At 39.5% G+C, this 17049-nt stretch overlaps 1 protein-coding gene across 1 annotated transcript in view; it reads right to left on the reverse strand.

The window, feature by feature from the left end:
- Positions 1-479: 479 nt before the first annotated feature.
- LOC117454383 (gamma-aminobutyric acid receptor subunit alpha-2) overlaps positions 480-17049 on the reverse strand; it is a 48247-nt gene continuing 31677 nt past the window's right edge. Inside the window, exons 8-10 of the mRNA XM_034093606.1 lie at positions 6815-6967; positions 4163-4365; positions 480-3451 (exon numbers count right to left, since the gene is read on the reverse strand). Coding sequence (XP_033949497.1) covers positions 3143-3451; positions 4163-4365; positions 6815-6967 — 665 coding nt within the window. The 3' untranslated portion in view covers positions 480-3142. The remainder of the gene's footprint in view (positions 3452-4162; positions 4366-6814; positions 6968-17049) is intronic.

Here is a 17049-nt window from a genome sequence, read left to right on the forward strand (position 1 = left end):
GATTATAAAGTTGTACAAATCTCTCTCTAGCATAGTTAGTCTGATTCAGAATCGTAAGAGTGTTGTCGGTATATTTATAATTACTAGGTTAGCGACGTTAGCTAGCTAGCTTACAGCAAATCTGTAATAATATTGGAAGGAATCATCACATTGTTAAAAAAAGCCAATAAATTACATTTAAGGTATATTTCCAGTGGTTGTTGGCCTTAAAACTAATGTCAACAAGCCCTCCGGTCCCATGCTGTGTGCATCACTTTTTAGTCTCCCTGTTTCTGTTGTGTTTTGCAGCATGGCACATTTGTGTTTTCATATTTGCAACATGTTTCATGTGATGTAAAGGTTTCGGGCCGTTACAGTGTGTTTGCTCCTGTCTGCCACCGTAGGAATGGGCCAATATGACATTATCATATTGTATTACATCTTAAAAAAACTGGCATCAGTCAGGCTCTAATTAAAAAACATGGCACGCACTAGATATAAAGAATTGAAATGATATGTGTTTTATTAGAAACTGTGCACCGAATCAAGCATCCACATCTTGAACAATGATTTTTATCTGGAATGTTTAAGATTCTCTCAGGATGTGGAATTTGAATTAAAAATAATTTCTAACTGACAACATCATTTCTTAAAAATAAATAAAAAAGCTAGGTTTTTTTTCTTCATGCAAAGTTTGAGTCAACAAACAAAAACAAAATAAATATAGGTGTGAAGCAAAATATCACTTTATGAGGAAAAACTTACAGTAGAGTACCATACTGCTTATGGCTGCTGATATGGGGCTTGATACACGATTTGTCTTCTTGATATACAGCATCTGTGATATCTTCAAAATAGGTTTATACATCTTTTTTTACCACAGTGTCATATGCTCATAAAGTACAATCATTGGTTGTCCCTGTTGTATTGTTGCTGATGGAATTGGATTACATGATGACTGTATGGCTTCTGAGTTCATTCAAAGTTTTAGTGACAATCAATCTGCGTACCAATACAAGATGAAGCTACAAATCTATGACCATTTTATGAGAAAATAAATAATTTAGTCCCAAATCCTGGCTGTATTTTCTCACTTTAGGCAAATTACAAATAATAAATACTGGTAGAAGAATATCTTCTACAAACGATTGATGGGGGTTGATGTTGGCACAAAACAGTCCCGTGTTTGCTGTTTTATCCCTGCAATTAGTTTGAATAGCTTGTGTGATCATGAAATGTGTTGTGAAGGGACAGACAATGGATATGAAAGATGGCAGACATGCTGATAAGTAGTGCCACGGTGCTCTAGTCTACACCAATTCATCCACACTGTCCTCCAGAGTTACTGTACAAAAAAAGCTGCCATATTATCATTTTAAATAAGTGATGGGACTTTTTCACATTTCACACTGAGGAGTTTGTATGCATTCAAATAATACATCAAAATTAGAATTTGGATTTTTAACCATGGTAAATAAATCATTTAAAAAGTAAATAATGGTCTGTATTAGTGTGCTTGTGCAGCAACACCTCTTTTGTTCATGTTTCTTATTTGCAATCTCTTAAACTCTTTGCACATTTAGCAATTCATTATTATCTGTACTTTTATTATTGTTGTGGCGTTAATCCTTTTATAAACAACTAATCATCATGTCTGCGAAAAGTTGAGAGGACGTACCTACAGAACATTTTGGTCACGCTCAGCAGCGCTCAAGTTGCTTTTCAGCCTTTTGTAGCTTTTTTTTCTTGGTTTGAAATCTCTACATTTACTGTATTCTGTAAATCAACTATCAACAGTACCAATCGTCAATCTGACAAAGTTAGCTACGGCTGGCTGGTGAAGAAAGTCAGACAAATTAAATGCTAAAGTCCCAGTTATTTGCATCAGAGTTGTAGGAGACCAAAATAGAGCTAAACGAAGAGTGAATACTGGACTTATTTGTAAGATGTAAAAGTCCAATGTGATGATAATGTTGCTGTGTGTTTGTTAGACATTTGTGCCACTTTGTTTGATAATAGGGGGATGTGTTTCTGTCAGCTATTTATTGTGTTCTTTTCTTTTTCTTCTAGCAGTCAAACATTGATAAATACATTTAGATTCTGAAGGTTATTTGTATGTTGCTGTTGCATATCAAATCCCTGATACAGTTCATAGACTCCTATCATTAGGCCAGGTATTGCGCATAGTGTTTTTAAGTTAGGCTATATAGTTTAATTCAGGTTAAAAATAAATCCTTTTCATTATTCTTAAACTCTGCCAGGGCTAACAAAACTTAACCTCATACAATTAGTGTGTAAACATATAACACAAACGTTGTTTCATTCTGAATTTATTTTGACTGAATATCAGCTTCCTTCATTTGCTCTGAATAAAAACTGACTTTATTTTTATTTATTTCAAGTAATGCTTGAGTCTTTTCTCTAACACCTCAACACTATGTGTGTTTTGTAGTTCTGTTTCTTGTTTGATTGTTTCTCGATTGTTTCTTTCCTACCCAATGTGTTCTCATTACTTTTTCACAATACCACACAAGCACACTAATGTTATGCATTTTCCATATTTAACAACATTTTTGGCTTGAGGTGTTTCAATAACTCTGGAGGTCAGAGTGTGATTGTGTCACAGATAATAAAACAACTTTTACACTGTAACAATATTATACAAAATGTGTTTTTGCATTGGCTTTGAAAAAAAAGAGTCAGGCCACTCTCAGATGGCAAAGAAAGTAATTAAATGTGATACAAATCCTTTCACTCAAAAGAGAAACAAAATCTATAATATTGAGAGAGTGGGCGTTACCAGCAAACTTCAACACATTAGAAGTAAATAAAATGTATGTGTTCACGTTTATTCGTTTACTCTTCATTTGAGTTGTATGTACAGTGGCCACATACTGTAACTGGAAACATACTTTCAAGGTAATATGCACTCTAATAGAAGTAATCACACAATATGTCACCATGAAACCATGAATATAAATATACATACACATTTACAAAAGCCGGGCTTTTCAAAAGTGCTGCAGACAGTGTAGAAAACAGGCGGAGATAGAGGATCACACTGCAATCCAGGACTTCACTCTGCAAAGGTATATGTACACAGTTGCTGGAGGTATTTGGTTCGTCTCTTGGACCCCAGACCAGAACGCACTACAACTGGCCTCTAAGTGGAGGGGACCATGTCCTTTATATCGGGTTCTCTGCTTAAGTAGGTCGCCCAGTACACAACGTTGAAGCTACTAAAGAGAACCGGAAACAGAACCCTTGACATCCTGTCTATTTTGCTAACGCTGTTGAATGTCTTCTTGCTATCTGGTGCTTTGCCGTCTGCTCTGGGCTTGTTAGGATCCATAGCTCCACCTTTAGCGATAGTTGGAAGTGTGCTGGAGTCCTTGGCGATGTTTGGCGCGTAGTTGGCCACTGCTACAGCGTAGGCATTATTCTTCTTGGCGATAGAAGCCCTCTCTTTTTTCTGTTGAAAGACCACAAGGATTAGATGTGAACGTTTTTAAAGACAGATGCAACCCTGAAACCTGTCACTTGTCACAGTCTATCCATGAATTTAAATGACATGTAAATGAAGCAGCGAAATGGCATTGGATGTCTTCTGGTAATAGATCAACACCAAGGCCAAATATGTCAACAATTTTACAAGGATGCACTGTAACTTTCAACGTTTTTTTTGCCTTCCATTACTTCCGAGGTTGTTTGAAACTTGGCAGCACAGGTGGACTAATACTGACATGGACTGGATGCAGGGTGAGGTCACACAGGAAGTGATATTTGTAAGAACCTTTTAATTTTGAATGTAATAATCCTAGATTTGAGGTGGTGTAGCCCTGCTTTACCACCTAGTTGGCTCAGTAGGTTGTTATCATTCCTCAACGTGGAAAGAAAATTGTTAACATGCGTAACTTACTTAAGATACTTTGACCTGTATACCTAACTGATGTACATATCTGTAGTTATGTAATAAACTTAAATATACCCGAACCACAACCATTTTCTCAACTACAGTGAGTAGTTTTGTTTTCATTCCAAACGATAACCATATGTTTGAACTGTCAATGTTTCAGCACTCCATTGTCCAATCTAAAAGCATTACTTTCTTCAGTGGTCACAATGCCAATAGATTCACTTTGAAAATGTATCCTGTCAAACAAATAGTTTTTCAACTTGTTACCTTTTCAGTCACAATACTCTTTCCATCCCAAGCCCAGCCGCGCTTTGTGAAGTAATTCACAGTGGCAAACTCGATCAAAGCGGAGAAGACAAAGGCGTAGCAGACTGCGATGAACCAGTCCATGGCAGTGGCGTAGGCAACCTTGGGAAGTGAGTTCCTTGCACTGATACTCAGTGTTGTCATTGTGAGAACAGTGGTTACACCTAGAAATGCAAAAAAGAAAATCAGTCATTAAGAAATTATTGTGTTATATAATGTACATACATAACACTGTAACCACTGTTTGACCTTTTTAAGAATAAGCATTAGTCTTTACTGTCCTTTGTTCTTAACAGTATAAGGTCACTATTAGCCTACTCTACCCTTAGAGCCACTGACCGTCAGTAATGCTTTAACTGCTCAGCAGGTTTGCTATCATTGGCCAAAGGACAAGACTTCTCTACCTCTTTTTCTTTCTACAAGCAAACCAGTCTTAGATAACTGTCATTAGTTCCACTTGGCTAACAAACAAGTCTAAAAACATGTTGTCCTGTGAGATTGAAAGGCCCCTGAAGACTCTTTCCTTTTTATTTAGTTTTCTCCTATTCCCCACTATGTCATCAATTGTTATTGCTGTATTCAATTCCCCCATACTGACAACAGGGATTTTGACTAACTAGAGCAAAATCCTCATGCTATCATGTGTGTGAAATCCCACATTCATAAACCAATTCCATTCATATATGGATAACTGAACCAGCTCAAAATGTCAGGGGGCGCCCCTACCGGCTGGGAGTTTATTAAAAAAAGAGGCACAAAGAGACTAAATGAATCCCAAAGAGATGCAAAACAGCTAGAGACACCAAAGAAATTCCCAATAACAAAACACAAAAAGACAGAAAATGACTACAAAGACACACAACATGGTTACAAAGTGACTCACAATTACTCCCAAGAGATACAAAACAACTACAAAGAGACACACAACAACTACAAAGAAACACAAATGACCAGACAGAGATAATAAATACAAATATTAACAGACAATAAACAGCTACAAAGAGATACAAAAACCACAAAGAGATGTGTAACGACTACAAAGGGACACAAATATATGGGCTCAGAACAGTCTCATAATACACACATGCACACAGAAGGATTCACACTTGTATTTCATGATCCGCAAAAGGACACACAAATGTGTTCCGTTTCATATACATGTAAATAAAATCCAAATACAGAAAAAAGTTTTACATGTGTATTTTTGATCCTCACATATTTGTTTTCCGTTTAAATCCCCTGAACCTGCAAACACCAACCGCTTTCTGTGCACGGACTCCCCTGACAGTCAGCCGATTCGTACTTGTCATTTTTTTATATCTATAGCCAGTCTCTTAAATTCGAAGCCAATCACATGAGCGCGCCCCCATGAGGGTAGATTTCTTGCGTTTATGACGTAGCGCTTTATGTACGCATGTTGCGCTGTCCGGAGCTGACAGGTCCATGGAGCCTGCCTGCAGGCGCTAATCTCAGGACACCTCCACTCTCAGTACAGCGCCACTTTCCGAACAGGAAATGCACGCAAATACAAGCCTTTATATTATTAAGGTACAGCACCACTTTCCGAACCATTGATGAATGCTTGTGTACACAAAAACGGCAGGCAAAACCGTTTTAAATGTGTGTTTCCTGTATGGCGAATACAGCTGCTTTATTTATGTCTGTATGAAGTTGTTGTGAGTGTGGAGGGAGCAGCTACAGGTTAGCTTAGCCTAATTGATCAGTGCACTACGAAGCCAGTGCTAGACAGTGAACTGTCAACGGGGGGAGCCAGTCATTATCGGCCGATATTCACTCTTAATAGTTTGATCAGTGCTCTCTATAAAGGCCGATCAGGAGAGCTGGATCTGACCGATATGGACACAAACGCGAGTGAAGTCTAACCGGACGCGAGAGAGAGATCAGATCAGCTGCTGAGTCTGACGGAGACACGCTGCTCTGCATGATCACCTGATGCTCCGCCCTCTGTTTAGCGAGCTGACCGGACTGCGCAAAATGCGTATATGAAGTGTCATGAATGCAAGAAATCTACCCTCGTGGGGGCGCGCTCATGTGATTGGCTTTGAATGAAGGAGACATCTGATTGGCTATAGATAGAAAAAATTACAAGTACGAATCGGCTGACCTTCAGGGGAGTCTCAAAAAACCCACACACGAATGCACAGCGATCCGTGCACAGAAAGCGGTTTGTGTTTGCAGGTGCAGGGGATTTAAACGGAAAACAAAATATGTGAGGATCAAAAATACACATGTAAAACTTGTTTCTGTATTTGGATTTTATTTACATGTATATGAAACGGAACACATTTGTGTGTGCATTGAAAAACACAAGTGTGGATCCGGAAATACAAGTGTGAATCCTTCTGTGTGCATGTGTGTATTATGAGACTGTTCTGAGCCCATACAAAGATGCCCAACAACTTTAAAGTCTGTGAGTGTTGCTTTTATGTCGGGCAGGTGATGGGGCCTTTTCATGTGTCAGCCCAGGGCTCTATTGTCTGGTAACCCACCCATGATTACGTTAATGACAGGTAAAGCCAGAGGTTCATTGCCCATTTAAAATATATCTTTGAATGAAAGATGGTATGGCCGTTGACAAAGGCAGACGCTTACCAAACACAGTCCTGGCTGGCACTGATTCTCTATTCAACCAGAAAGACACTTGGGAAAGGATGACTGTCATGATGCACGGGAGGTACGTCTGGATAACAAAGTAACCAATCTTCCTCTTCAGATGGAAATGAGCCGTCATCACAGTGTATTCACCTGCGGAGAAAATAATCACAGTCACTTTAAAGCACCACCATTTCATATTATTCTAATAACATTTCAAATGTGATGTTTGAGTCATTTAATAATTAAAATTATTATTTTAATATGTAAAGTAATATCTGCGTAGTTGACTTAAATTTCAGTTGAATGCTTGTAAATATTTAACATAAAACTGTTGGTCTGCATTTCCTCATCCAGAGGAGATTTATTTTTGTTAAACTCTTACATGCACTCTGGGGTGTCCTTTTAAAAGTCTCTTAAAACACAAGGTCAACATTAACATAACTTTCTATTAGTGATGATATCTCCATTGGCCAAGTTTGATGTCTCTTGCGTCAGAGTCGGTTTCTTTTTTTCTGTAACCTTTACAGAACAAAGTTATCTTTTTTAACTCCTATACAGTATATATGAAACATTGTTCCATGTTCTCTGTTACTCCCCAAGCCCCCATAATCATCAGAGATGATTTTACCAGTAAGATGTAACTATTCCAGTGCAGCCACACAACTCCATAGTGCTTCAAACTTCTGTAATTTATTTTAGGAGAACATTATATGTAGATGTGAAGCTTTATGAGAATGCTTGTTTAAGATGCCAAAGCAGTCGTAGACGTAGATTAAACAGCCTATTTCAGCTGTTTACAGTTCATATTTGATCAAATAATCCATCCATACATCGAACAGTAGCACCGCAAAGCCTCGTATCTGACAAGGCAGTACCAACGCTGCAGCAGCAGGCAGGCCTTCCAAATGGAAGATATCTCAAAGAGACGCCAAGATTAGACATGAGAAGAAAAAGATGTGTTACCCATGGCAACAGAACAGAGAAACATAGCTCATTTGCTACAATCCTGAAATGAAGGCCTTGATACACGCTGCCACTTGGCAAGAGAAAAGTCCTTTTCAGCAGAGGGTAGGGGGAGGGGTTGTCAATTCCAAGGTTTCTAGCAGTTCTCTCAGGACTAATTCTCTCTCTTTAAACATAAACACACACACTGACACACACACGCACACACACGCACACACACATACACACACACACACACACACACACACACACACACACACACACACACACACACACACACACACACACACACACACACACACACACACACACACACACACACACACACACACACACACACACACACACACACACACACACACACACACACACACACACACACACACACACACACACACACACACACACACACACACACACACACACACACACACACACACACACACACACACACACTGGAATTGAGTGGAATTGAGTGCACTCTCAGTACCCTATGGAGCTCTATATCGTTTGTAATTTAATTTGCATGCCAGCCTGTCGTGGATGGGGGAGGAGGAGGATTTACAATAATGGCAGGTGGCTACATATTCTCTAGATGAGCCTGTGATCGCTTCACTGAGAGGTAAGATGTAGTAACTGAGGTGTAACCAATTGGTTTGTACGCATCTGTTATGATGCCCTGAGTTTGGCATTTTGATAGGTTGGTTGGTTTTTGGCCTTCACAATCTTAGTTTATTTAAACCAGAAGTATCCATATGAGTAAGGGTGGAGGTGAATACAATCAAATACTTAAAAATGCATTTTAGGCCAATCTTTTGTAGAACTGGACACACACTGAGGTTTCAAGTTCAATGACGAAACACCCAGACCGTTCAGCTTTCTGTCATTCATAATGTAGCCAAATCCTAAAGCATACCCTGCTTTATGTTTTTCTCTAAAGGACCAACTTAATAACTGATTTCATGCTATATTGAAAACAACGTTAGACTAGTAATTGAGGCCATGAACTGGTCAGTAAAATATAACTGATTTTTTCATAAACTTTTACACAATCTGACTTATTTTTGCAACCAGTGTAGTCGCCCCCTGCTGGCCATCAGAAAAATGTTTGATTTAAAGGTCTCCTATTATACTATTTTTAGGCATATATTATATGTTTCAGATATATCAAAAACATGTCTATGAAGGGTTTTGCTCAAAATACCAAACAGATCAAGCATTGAAGCATGCCTCATACCCCTCTATTTCAGCCCTGATACAAATGTGCTGATTTTGGGTCCATAGCTTCAAATGTAACCTGAGCTGCTGCTGGCCACGCCCCTTTCCGCATGCAAGCAGTGAGCTCTCAGAGAAGAGTGTCTTCCAGCAGAAACTCAGCTAAACGCTACCGTGATTAAACGCCATATTATGTTCCAAACCACATCAAGGATTATTTCTGAAACAGTATGGAGCTCAAACGCTTTCTCTCTCGCGGGTTTACCACAAGGTGAGTACCTTTTTATATCCGTTTTTTTTACACATACTCTCCAGTACAGCGTTAGCTCTGGGTGTTAGTGATGCTTGCTAATGTAAACACAGACCGTATAACTTCCAAACACATCGCAAGTGTACAATTCTGATAGGAGAGGATAGGGCCTTGGGCGGAACGCTGCCAGTGGTGTTTCTCAATGAGGTTACTTGATGACATCATGGGTATCATTTGTATCATTGTCCTTTTGTGTTATCTGTTGTTTTATGTTCACGTTGTAACATACTTGCTGCCATGTTGGACAGTTCTCCATTGAAAACGAGATCGATGATCTCAATGGGAAAACCTGGTTAAATAAAAGTTTGATAAAATAATACAATTTATAAGAAACTGGTGGAATACCCCCTTAAAAGACCAAAAGTAAAAGCTGCATTGAATAAATGTTTGGCCACTAGAGGGCACTATCATAAGATAGAACTATATTAACCTGACGCTCCAGACGGTTTGTTACACAGAACCATCTGAGAAGCCGTCATTGGAAACTGTTTGAATAAGGGCAGGCACTTTCAAAAAATACTTGGCAGGTGATTAGGTCAACCATCTGTCAATCAAACTCTTGCCAAGGCCAGTATGTTGAAGAGCGAAAATATCGCTATGAACCTTCTTACAAGAGGGATTTACGTGTGATCTTGTGATATTGCGAAAATCCAGCAGCTGTCCATGGAAACAGATAAAATGAGAAATTCCTACCCAAGCAGACAAAGTCAATACACACCATATATAATTCAATGTGTGAAGTAAGACATCACTACATTTATTTCTGTTCAATCATGAGTTTTTTGTTTATAATGTATGCAGTAACACAATAAAGTGTTAAAAAGCATACAAACAAGTGAGTTCATGGCAACTACAACAGTAAGTGCTTTAAGGTAACAAGTTGAACATGATTATGTGACACATGGATGTATGGCTGAAAATGGGACTTTCGTAACTGGGTGTTGAAATGTTCGGAGGCTTATGCAAGATGTCCGTTCTCGAAGCCTGAGAGCACATTCGTTCGTGCCAAATGACCTAGTTTGCAAGTACGCTACACCAAACACTGACACACTAGTAATGAATGATTAATTTAAAGTCAGCCAATCAGATGTGGAGTGACTAGTTAAACAGCAGAAACAGTCACTGGCAGGCATTCTGCCTTCTACCGAGGCATCATACACCACTTAACCTAGATAGGAGCATTTAGTGCATGAAAGCATAGTCTTACTCAATGAAATGGTAGCAGGGATTCCCTTGATAGTAGAATGCAGTCACAGGGGAAACACTATACCGGTAAATGATACCTATAGGCAGAAAGTAGTGTTGGACTGCATGGCACAGGGATGCAGTTATTAAAGTCTCTTTTTCTGTGGTCAATGCATAATCAGGATACAGTACCTATAAATACCTTAGGGATTCTGCATGCTTCTATTGTGATAACAAAAAAAGTTCCAAGAGTGAAAATAGGATCCCTTAAGTAAGAAGACTTGCTTGGACGCATAAAGAAGATGTGTATCTCAACAGAGATGCTTTGTAAACAGTCCCCTCCTCTTTTGACTTTGCCGCTAAAGACTGGATGCCTTAACCCTGAGGTCAATATTCTCCACCAGCAACAACTTCTCAAACTCTTCCAAAATCATCAAACTCATTCTTTACTTTCTCTTAAAAACCTCTTAAGCCTGAGGGTCCCACCAGTGGACCCCTCCTACCGTTTTTTTACGAGACTATGTCTCAGGGCTTCTTAACATTTATGAAACTATTAATGTTCCATACCCTTTTAACGGTAAGAAACTCAGCTAACTGACAATGTGAACCATTTTTAGCTAAAAGAAACACAAGAGTAATACCAAGCCTTTGAATTAGCATGGAGCGAAAAAATGCTAACTAATGCTAACGGACTTTTGCACAGCACTCACGGTAGAAATGCCCTTATTACTTATCGTAACTGCACAAACAAGATATCCGATTAAAGCTGAGACTCCACAGATTCTACACATGTAATGTCATCACTGTAGGACCCCGAATTCCTGGAATTACTGATAATCCATCATCATATTTATGGCAATATACTGGGTATAAAGTTTTGCCGTCCAGGCTTGTACTTTCAGATATGTTTCGTTTGCTTCTCTATTACGTCCGCAATGGTAATGTTTACGTGGATTTGGGTACTGCCCATCGATTCTATTGGATGTAATGGTTAAGAAAAAGGTGTAAATCACCCAAATCGACCAATGGGTTCCAGAGATATGGTCCTGCGTAAAGTATAAAGAATGCCAGCCAGCTTAAGTACATTACGCAGCAGACTTTACTTATTGTTTACTACGTAAGGAAGCAGGACCCAGAGCGCGGAGCACAGAGCGGACAGCAGATAACGGAATTGCAGTTTTATTGCTTATAGATTATCAGAACATTTCAAAGGGGACACAGCCACATTGGATATTAACCTATGGATTAACTACATCATCGTTTTTATCGTTGTAATGCCATTGAAGACCAGTTTAGACCAGACAAAGAGGAAGGCAAGTCATTGTTAGCCTAGCGCATGTTAGTACCTAGCGCCACTTGTTTTGATGTACGTTTTTGTTGATAACGGCGCGAGTTTGTATCTTTCAGTGTTGAGGTGGGCACCGTTAGATTCTGTGTCTTTACGATCATAAACAATGTGTTGGATGTGCAGCTAGGATAAGTAATAAGGGAGCTAGGAGTGATTTTCGGTGCAGTAATAGGTTAGCATTTTTTGCTTGGGGCTAATTCAGAGGCTCACTGTTAGAATTGTGTTTTTTTTTTGAAAAAATAAATGAAAAAGATCAGTTAAATGAGTTTTTCCCCGTTATATGGATATAAAATATTCATAGTTTATTAAATATTAAGGTTCCTTAGACGTTGTTTCCTGCAAATGACGCGATTTCGGGTCCGTGGGGCCTAAGAGGATAACAGAGTATGTTTTTATATTTTATTTAAAAAAATGTCACAACAGTTGTATTTGGATGGAATGCATACCTATAGTGATAATCCAAAGTAATAAGATGATTTTTACAGTGAAAAAGTTCAAATGGAACTGATGGTTCCCAAATTACCCAGAGGTTATTTTTCTAAACCTCTCTAAAAAGGTCAAATTTCACTTGTTTTGCATCAATCTTGATACAGGGTACTTATTATATGTTATAGTTTGGATTCCTAAAGCTTTTAGTCTACTAACCCATCATTCAAGGGTGGTTTTCACTATAAGTAATGTTTTTGTTTTAGGCGGACATTAGAATTTACATGTTTTTACTATGTTCCATCTGAATTTACTTTAAAATAAAAACATCTATATTGATTCTGACACTTCTACATCTAACTCACAGATGTAACCTTGCTTTGAGAGAAAATATTATTAATGTACCCCTTTTAGAAGTGAAGATATAGTCTTTGTTGTGTTAGTGGCATTTTCGAGTCTGAAACCTGAAAAACAGGCTCAGGGCTTAAGAGGTTAAATCATGATACTCATTTACATTTCTACCACTTGGTTGACTCTTGGATTAGTGACCATTTGTCTAAAGGTGGGATCATTGGAGGAGTTTATTGGAGCTTTCTGCAATGTAGTCCCAAGACAAGGTTGTAAAGCCCTGAATTCAGACCCAAGGTATGTCCAACATTTTTAGTCCAAAACAAGCCATAATGTGCCTTAGTTCGTTTCGTTTTTTGTTGACCACAGAGTGGTTTATGTTGGCGAATGACATTATCTTTGGTAAATATTTTTTTCAACTGGTGCTCAGTAACAGATGGTACGGTTTAAATTGATTGGATCGATTGTCAGACAGATTCAAACTACTTAAATCAGTATTTCCTGGGTATGAAAAATGGATTTATGGCCAACTTATATTTGGGCTTTGAGGGGAAGCTACCAAGTATTTTCAATTGAAAAGGTACAAGTGAAACTGAAGTCTTGAGTTATTGGTCTTTAAGTCCAACTTGAACTTGCAAGCCTTTTGTGATTAAGTAAAACGTCATCAAAGGTGTAGCTTCAGTCTGACTGTAGTCAAAGCCATGTGACTCCAGTCCACACCTCTGCCATTTTCCAAAGCAGATTCAAAGTTTCTGCTCTTATTTACCAAACTGCCAAAACTGTCTGAATTAGAAGTAGAATAAAACACATTCAGCAATCCAAAAAGATACCCCGCTTTTAAAAGATGCAGTAATGTTTGCATACACCAGGGATTACCACAGTCTCCTGGTAATTATAGCACGCCAACACATTTCTCACCATTATTATGATCAACGGTATCATGGTCCTGCAGGAACTGTTTTGTTTTTCAAAAGCTTCTCTCATCATTAAGTAGTATTGCTAAAATTAGATCAGTGCTGTCGCTCAGTGACAGAGAATCGTGCATGCTTTTCAGATCTTCTCATCACCTTCGCCCACCCATCAAAACCTGTTTTAAAGGATTTTTGGTCATGATTCTCAAGGAATCCATCTACCACCATTTACTTTGAGAAACATCTCTGGAATAAACTGGTTTTAAGGCTCATCAAGGCCTTGCTCTCTGTATAACAAACCAGTGGCGACCTGGCCCTTCCCTTTATGAGGAGCCTGACAGGTTAGATTGACAGACTAATATAATTCTAATTTGGCTCTAAATTCTCCTAATGACACTGTTTCACAGGTTGCACGTGCCAGCTGAATGCAAATGGCCACCCTGTGGACTTGGGGACCTAGGCTATAAAATCCGCTGATAGACAAGCCCGAAAACTGTTTCATCCGTTGCCGTGGGAACATTCTACAATCATGTAGACGCTGAACCTTGCAGCACTTGTCTTGTTGGCTATTTCTCTTTTTATAGGGTATAGGGTGCAAGTATTTCCGATCAGATTCAAGTAATGCTTTAATACAGTATTACACATTTGTTTGGAAATCTCATAAAGTGAAGTCTGTATTGAATAAAATCAGTAGAATCCGAGGTTCTTCATGTGCGGTGAAGTCAGGAGATTTCTACTCAGCCACTACAAGTCGTGAGCAGCCCTACGGAGGAATTCCCCCCTTTAAACGATACAGATGTGAGGCTTGATGAGCATCATAAGGCCCCTTTAACATTTGTTTAGCTTTGGCCTTGTGATGAAGAATAACATTGCAAATTAGGTAATTCTAACATGACCAAGCCATGCGTCATTTTCTGTAATCACATGTCGCTGCACAGTTCTGGCACCTATTCAGAGAGCCTCACTTTCACATCCACATCCAGTGTGCATGCTGACGTGTTCCTGCTGCTGTTCCTGCTGCTCCACTCAGCCTCCACCTGCTTTGGTTCTGCTCTGCTTGTGCGCAGCCCTGAGGGCGTTTATTTCTAAGTTAATAACCACTGGGGGATTATTTGTACTGGTCCCTGCATGTTATTTATCAATGTGCTAAGTATTTCACTCTGCTGCAACGTATTGCCACAGCAGGGAGCCTTTCTGACAGGAGCACCATGTTGCAGCATTTCCATTTTCCACTGGGTGTCACATCCCTTGTCACTCCCAGCATGGAAAGGCAAACAGCTGCCAACCACCTCTAATCCCTAGGGAAGAAGCCTCAAGTCTGGACTCAAAGCCAATTCATTTAACACAATTTATTTTATTTCATCGTTCAAGCTATTTCCCCTCAATGTCTACTCTCTGGACAGCAATGGTGTCCATCTCACCCTCACACACACAGCCACACGTTAAGACTTGTGTATGCACACTCCAGTTCTTGCCCCCTTTCTTGGCATTGATATGTTTGCATGAAATCTGTTAGTCCTATTTTTAGCCCTCATTATTTATTTCTTCTCCACTATAGCCTGTTTGATGTATTTGTGTCCATTGTTTTGTGTTTTCACTTAAAACAATGTCCTTGTTGAATTATAAATCCTAAATGAGACATCTGATTATCTAGGATAGAGCGTATTTCTATTTTTGTACAGGCCCCTGACAGAGCCAATAATTATTCAAGACAACGTCTGGTGGATTCCTTGACTACTATATTTCTCAAAGCTTTTACGAGGTGTTTTTTACACAACTTCCCCTTAAATCTGTAAAAAGAACACTTGAAGGAAGAGGTTTTGACCATTTAACTTGCCTTGCAATCCTTTTTTGAAATTGCCCCGTAATGTGCTATTGTAATTGCTTTTTAAAGCGAAAAATTCTGTAACCAACGAAAAATGTAGTGTCCATATGATGGAATGAAAAACAAATCTGGGAATGCATACTCTGACTGTTTACATTTAAGAAGAAAAAAATCCCTGTTTACTCGGTTCCTTACATTTTTGTATTTTATAAGCCAGTAAATTAAAGGCCTAAAAACATTTCTTACTCCCTTTTTATCTACTGCATTTTTCTTCAAGTCCATGTTTTATAGCTCCAGACCTCACCAGAGTTAATTACCCCGTCCACTAACGAGCTTGTCGCTGTTGGATTCACTCGCTAATGTCTCCTGCAAGTCCATTTGAGTGAAATGCCACATTTTCAATGCACATCGACTCATTCACTTCCCGGGCTCCAGAACATAGATTTTCTTTGTCATTTCAAGCATCACTGCACTTTTGTGAGACATTTCTGTGTCTTTGGGCACCGACCAACGTAAGACACTTAAATCACAGAAGAACCCAGCAGCTGCACATTTCCACTGCAGCGGGGTAGCCCCTTTTAAGCGTCCCTAAGCGTCCTCGCTCAGGCCTCGGGCTGCCTCGCTGGCTGTCCGAGGCCGTGGCGCATTTCCATTACAGTTTAGGACCTGGGGTAGCAACGCAGTGTAGGCGGGGCGATCGGCTTTTTTTTTTCACATTTCGAGTTGTTCCGTCGAGCTCCCGCTGGATTTTATCATCCCCAATGAGATGTAGGAACGTCGTCACCTCCTCGGTCGACCACGGTGTGCTTTTATTTGACGTTGCCATTTTTGTAGCTCCTCCGTTTACAAAAATGCTGTGTATACAAATGCTGCAATATGCGACGCTAGGGATGATCTCGCACGCGATCTTGTGACGATTCTCTCTGTCCAATCAGCAGTCGAGAGTGTTGACGTCACTAGTTCAGCCCTGGCCCTGGCCTGATAGAACCACGATTTTATGGGGCCGGAAAAAAGAGGGAAAAAGTACCCGCTAGCCGGTGCTACGCTATATGGAAAGGCCACCAAAAACTGGCCTGGCCGCTTGAGGACGATTAAGGATGCTTAAACAGGGCTACCCGCTGCAGTGGAAATGCGCCATTAGTGTCTCTGACAGCTACAACAGGCAGCTGCGCTCCCTTATGTCTAATTTTGTATCAGCATCTGTCGTCTAGTTCTTTATTTATCATCCATTTGAAATCCATCCAGAGAAACTGCACTGCATTTAAAGGTCTGCCACTGTTTGTTCTCCAAAGTGGGGGTTATAAAGTGTAACAGGGTTGTCGCAGCAGCAGCAGCAGCAGCAGCAGCAGCAGCAGCCCAAACTAAATTAAGATTTACAAAATACAGAACAAAGTAGGGAATTCAAACCTGCAAAATCCCATTTTTAAAATGTGTGTCATGCATTGAGAGCCAAATCAAATGTTTCTCTGCGTTTTTCAAGCCGCTGAAAGTGGCTGACAAAAAACAAAACTTTATAAGCGTTTCACAGCGAGCTAGACCGACATGGAAGAGGTGGAAAAGTTTTACATCCACCCAATCAAACACACATTTCTCAAAGATTGAATTTCACAGTCAAACTTTTTGTAAGTGAGATAATAAAGAAGCAGCTCAAAGCTATGTCATCACAGTTTTAAGCTAAGTGTTGTTAGCACAATTTGCTAA

The sequence above is a fragment of the Pseudochaenichthys georgianus genome, chromosome 10 (assembly GCF_902827115.2).
Source record: "Pseudochaenichthys georgianus chromosome 10, fPseGeo1.2, whole genome shotgun sequence".
In the NCBI taxonomy this organism is placed as follows: domain Eukaryota; kingdom Metazoa; phylum Chordata; class Actinopteri; order Perciformes; family Channichthyidae; genus Pseudochaenichthys; species Pseudochaenichthys georgianus.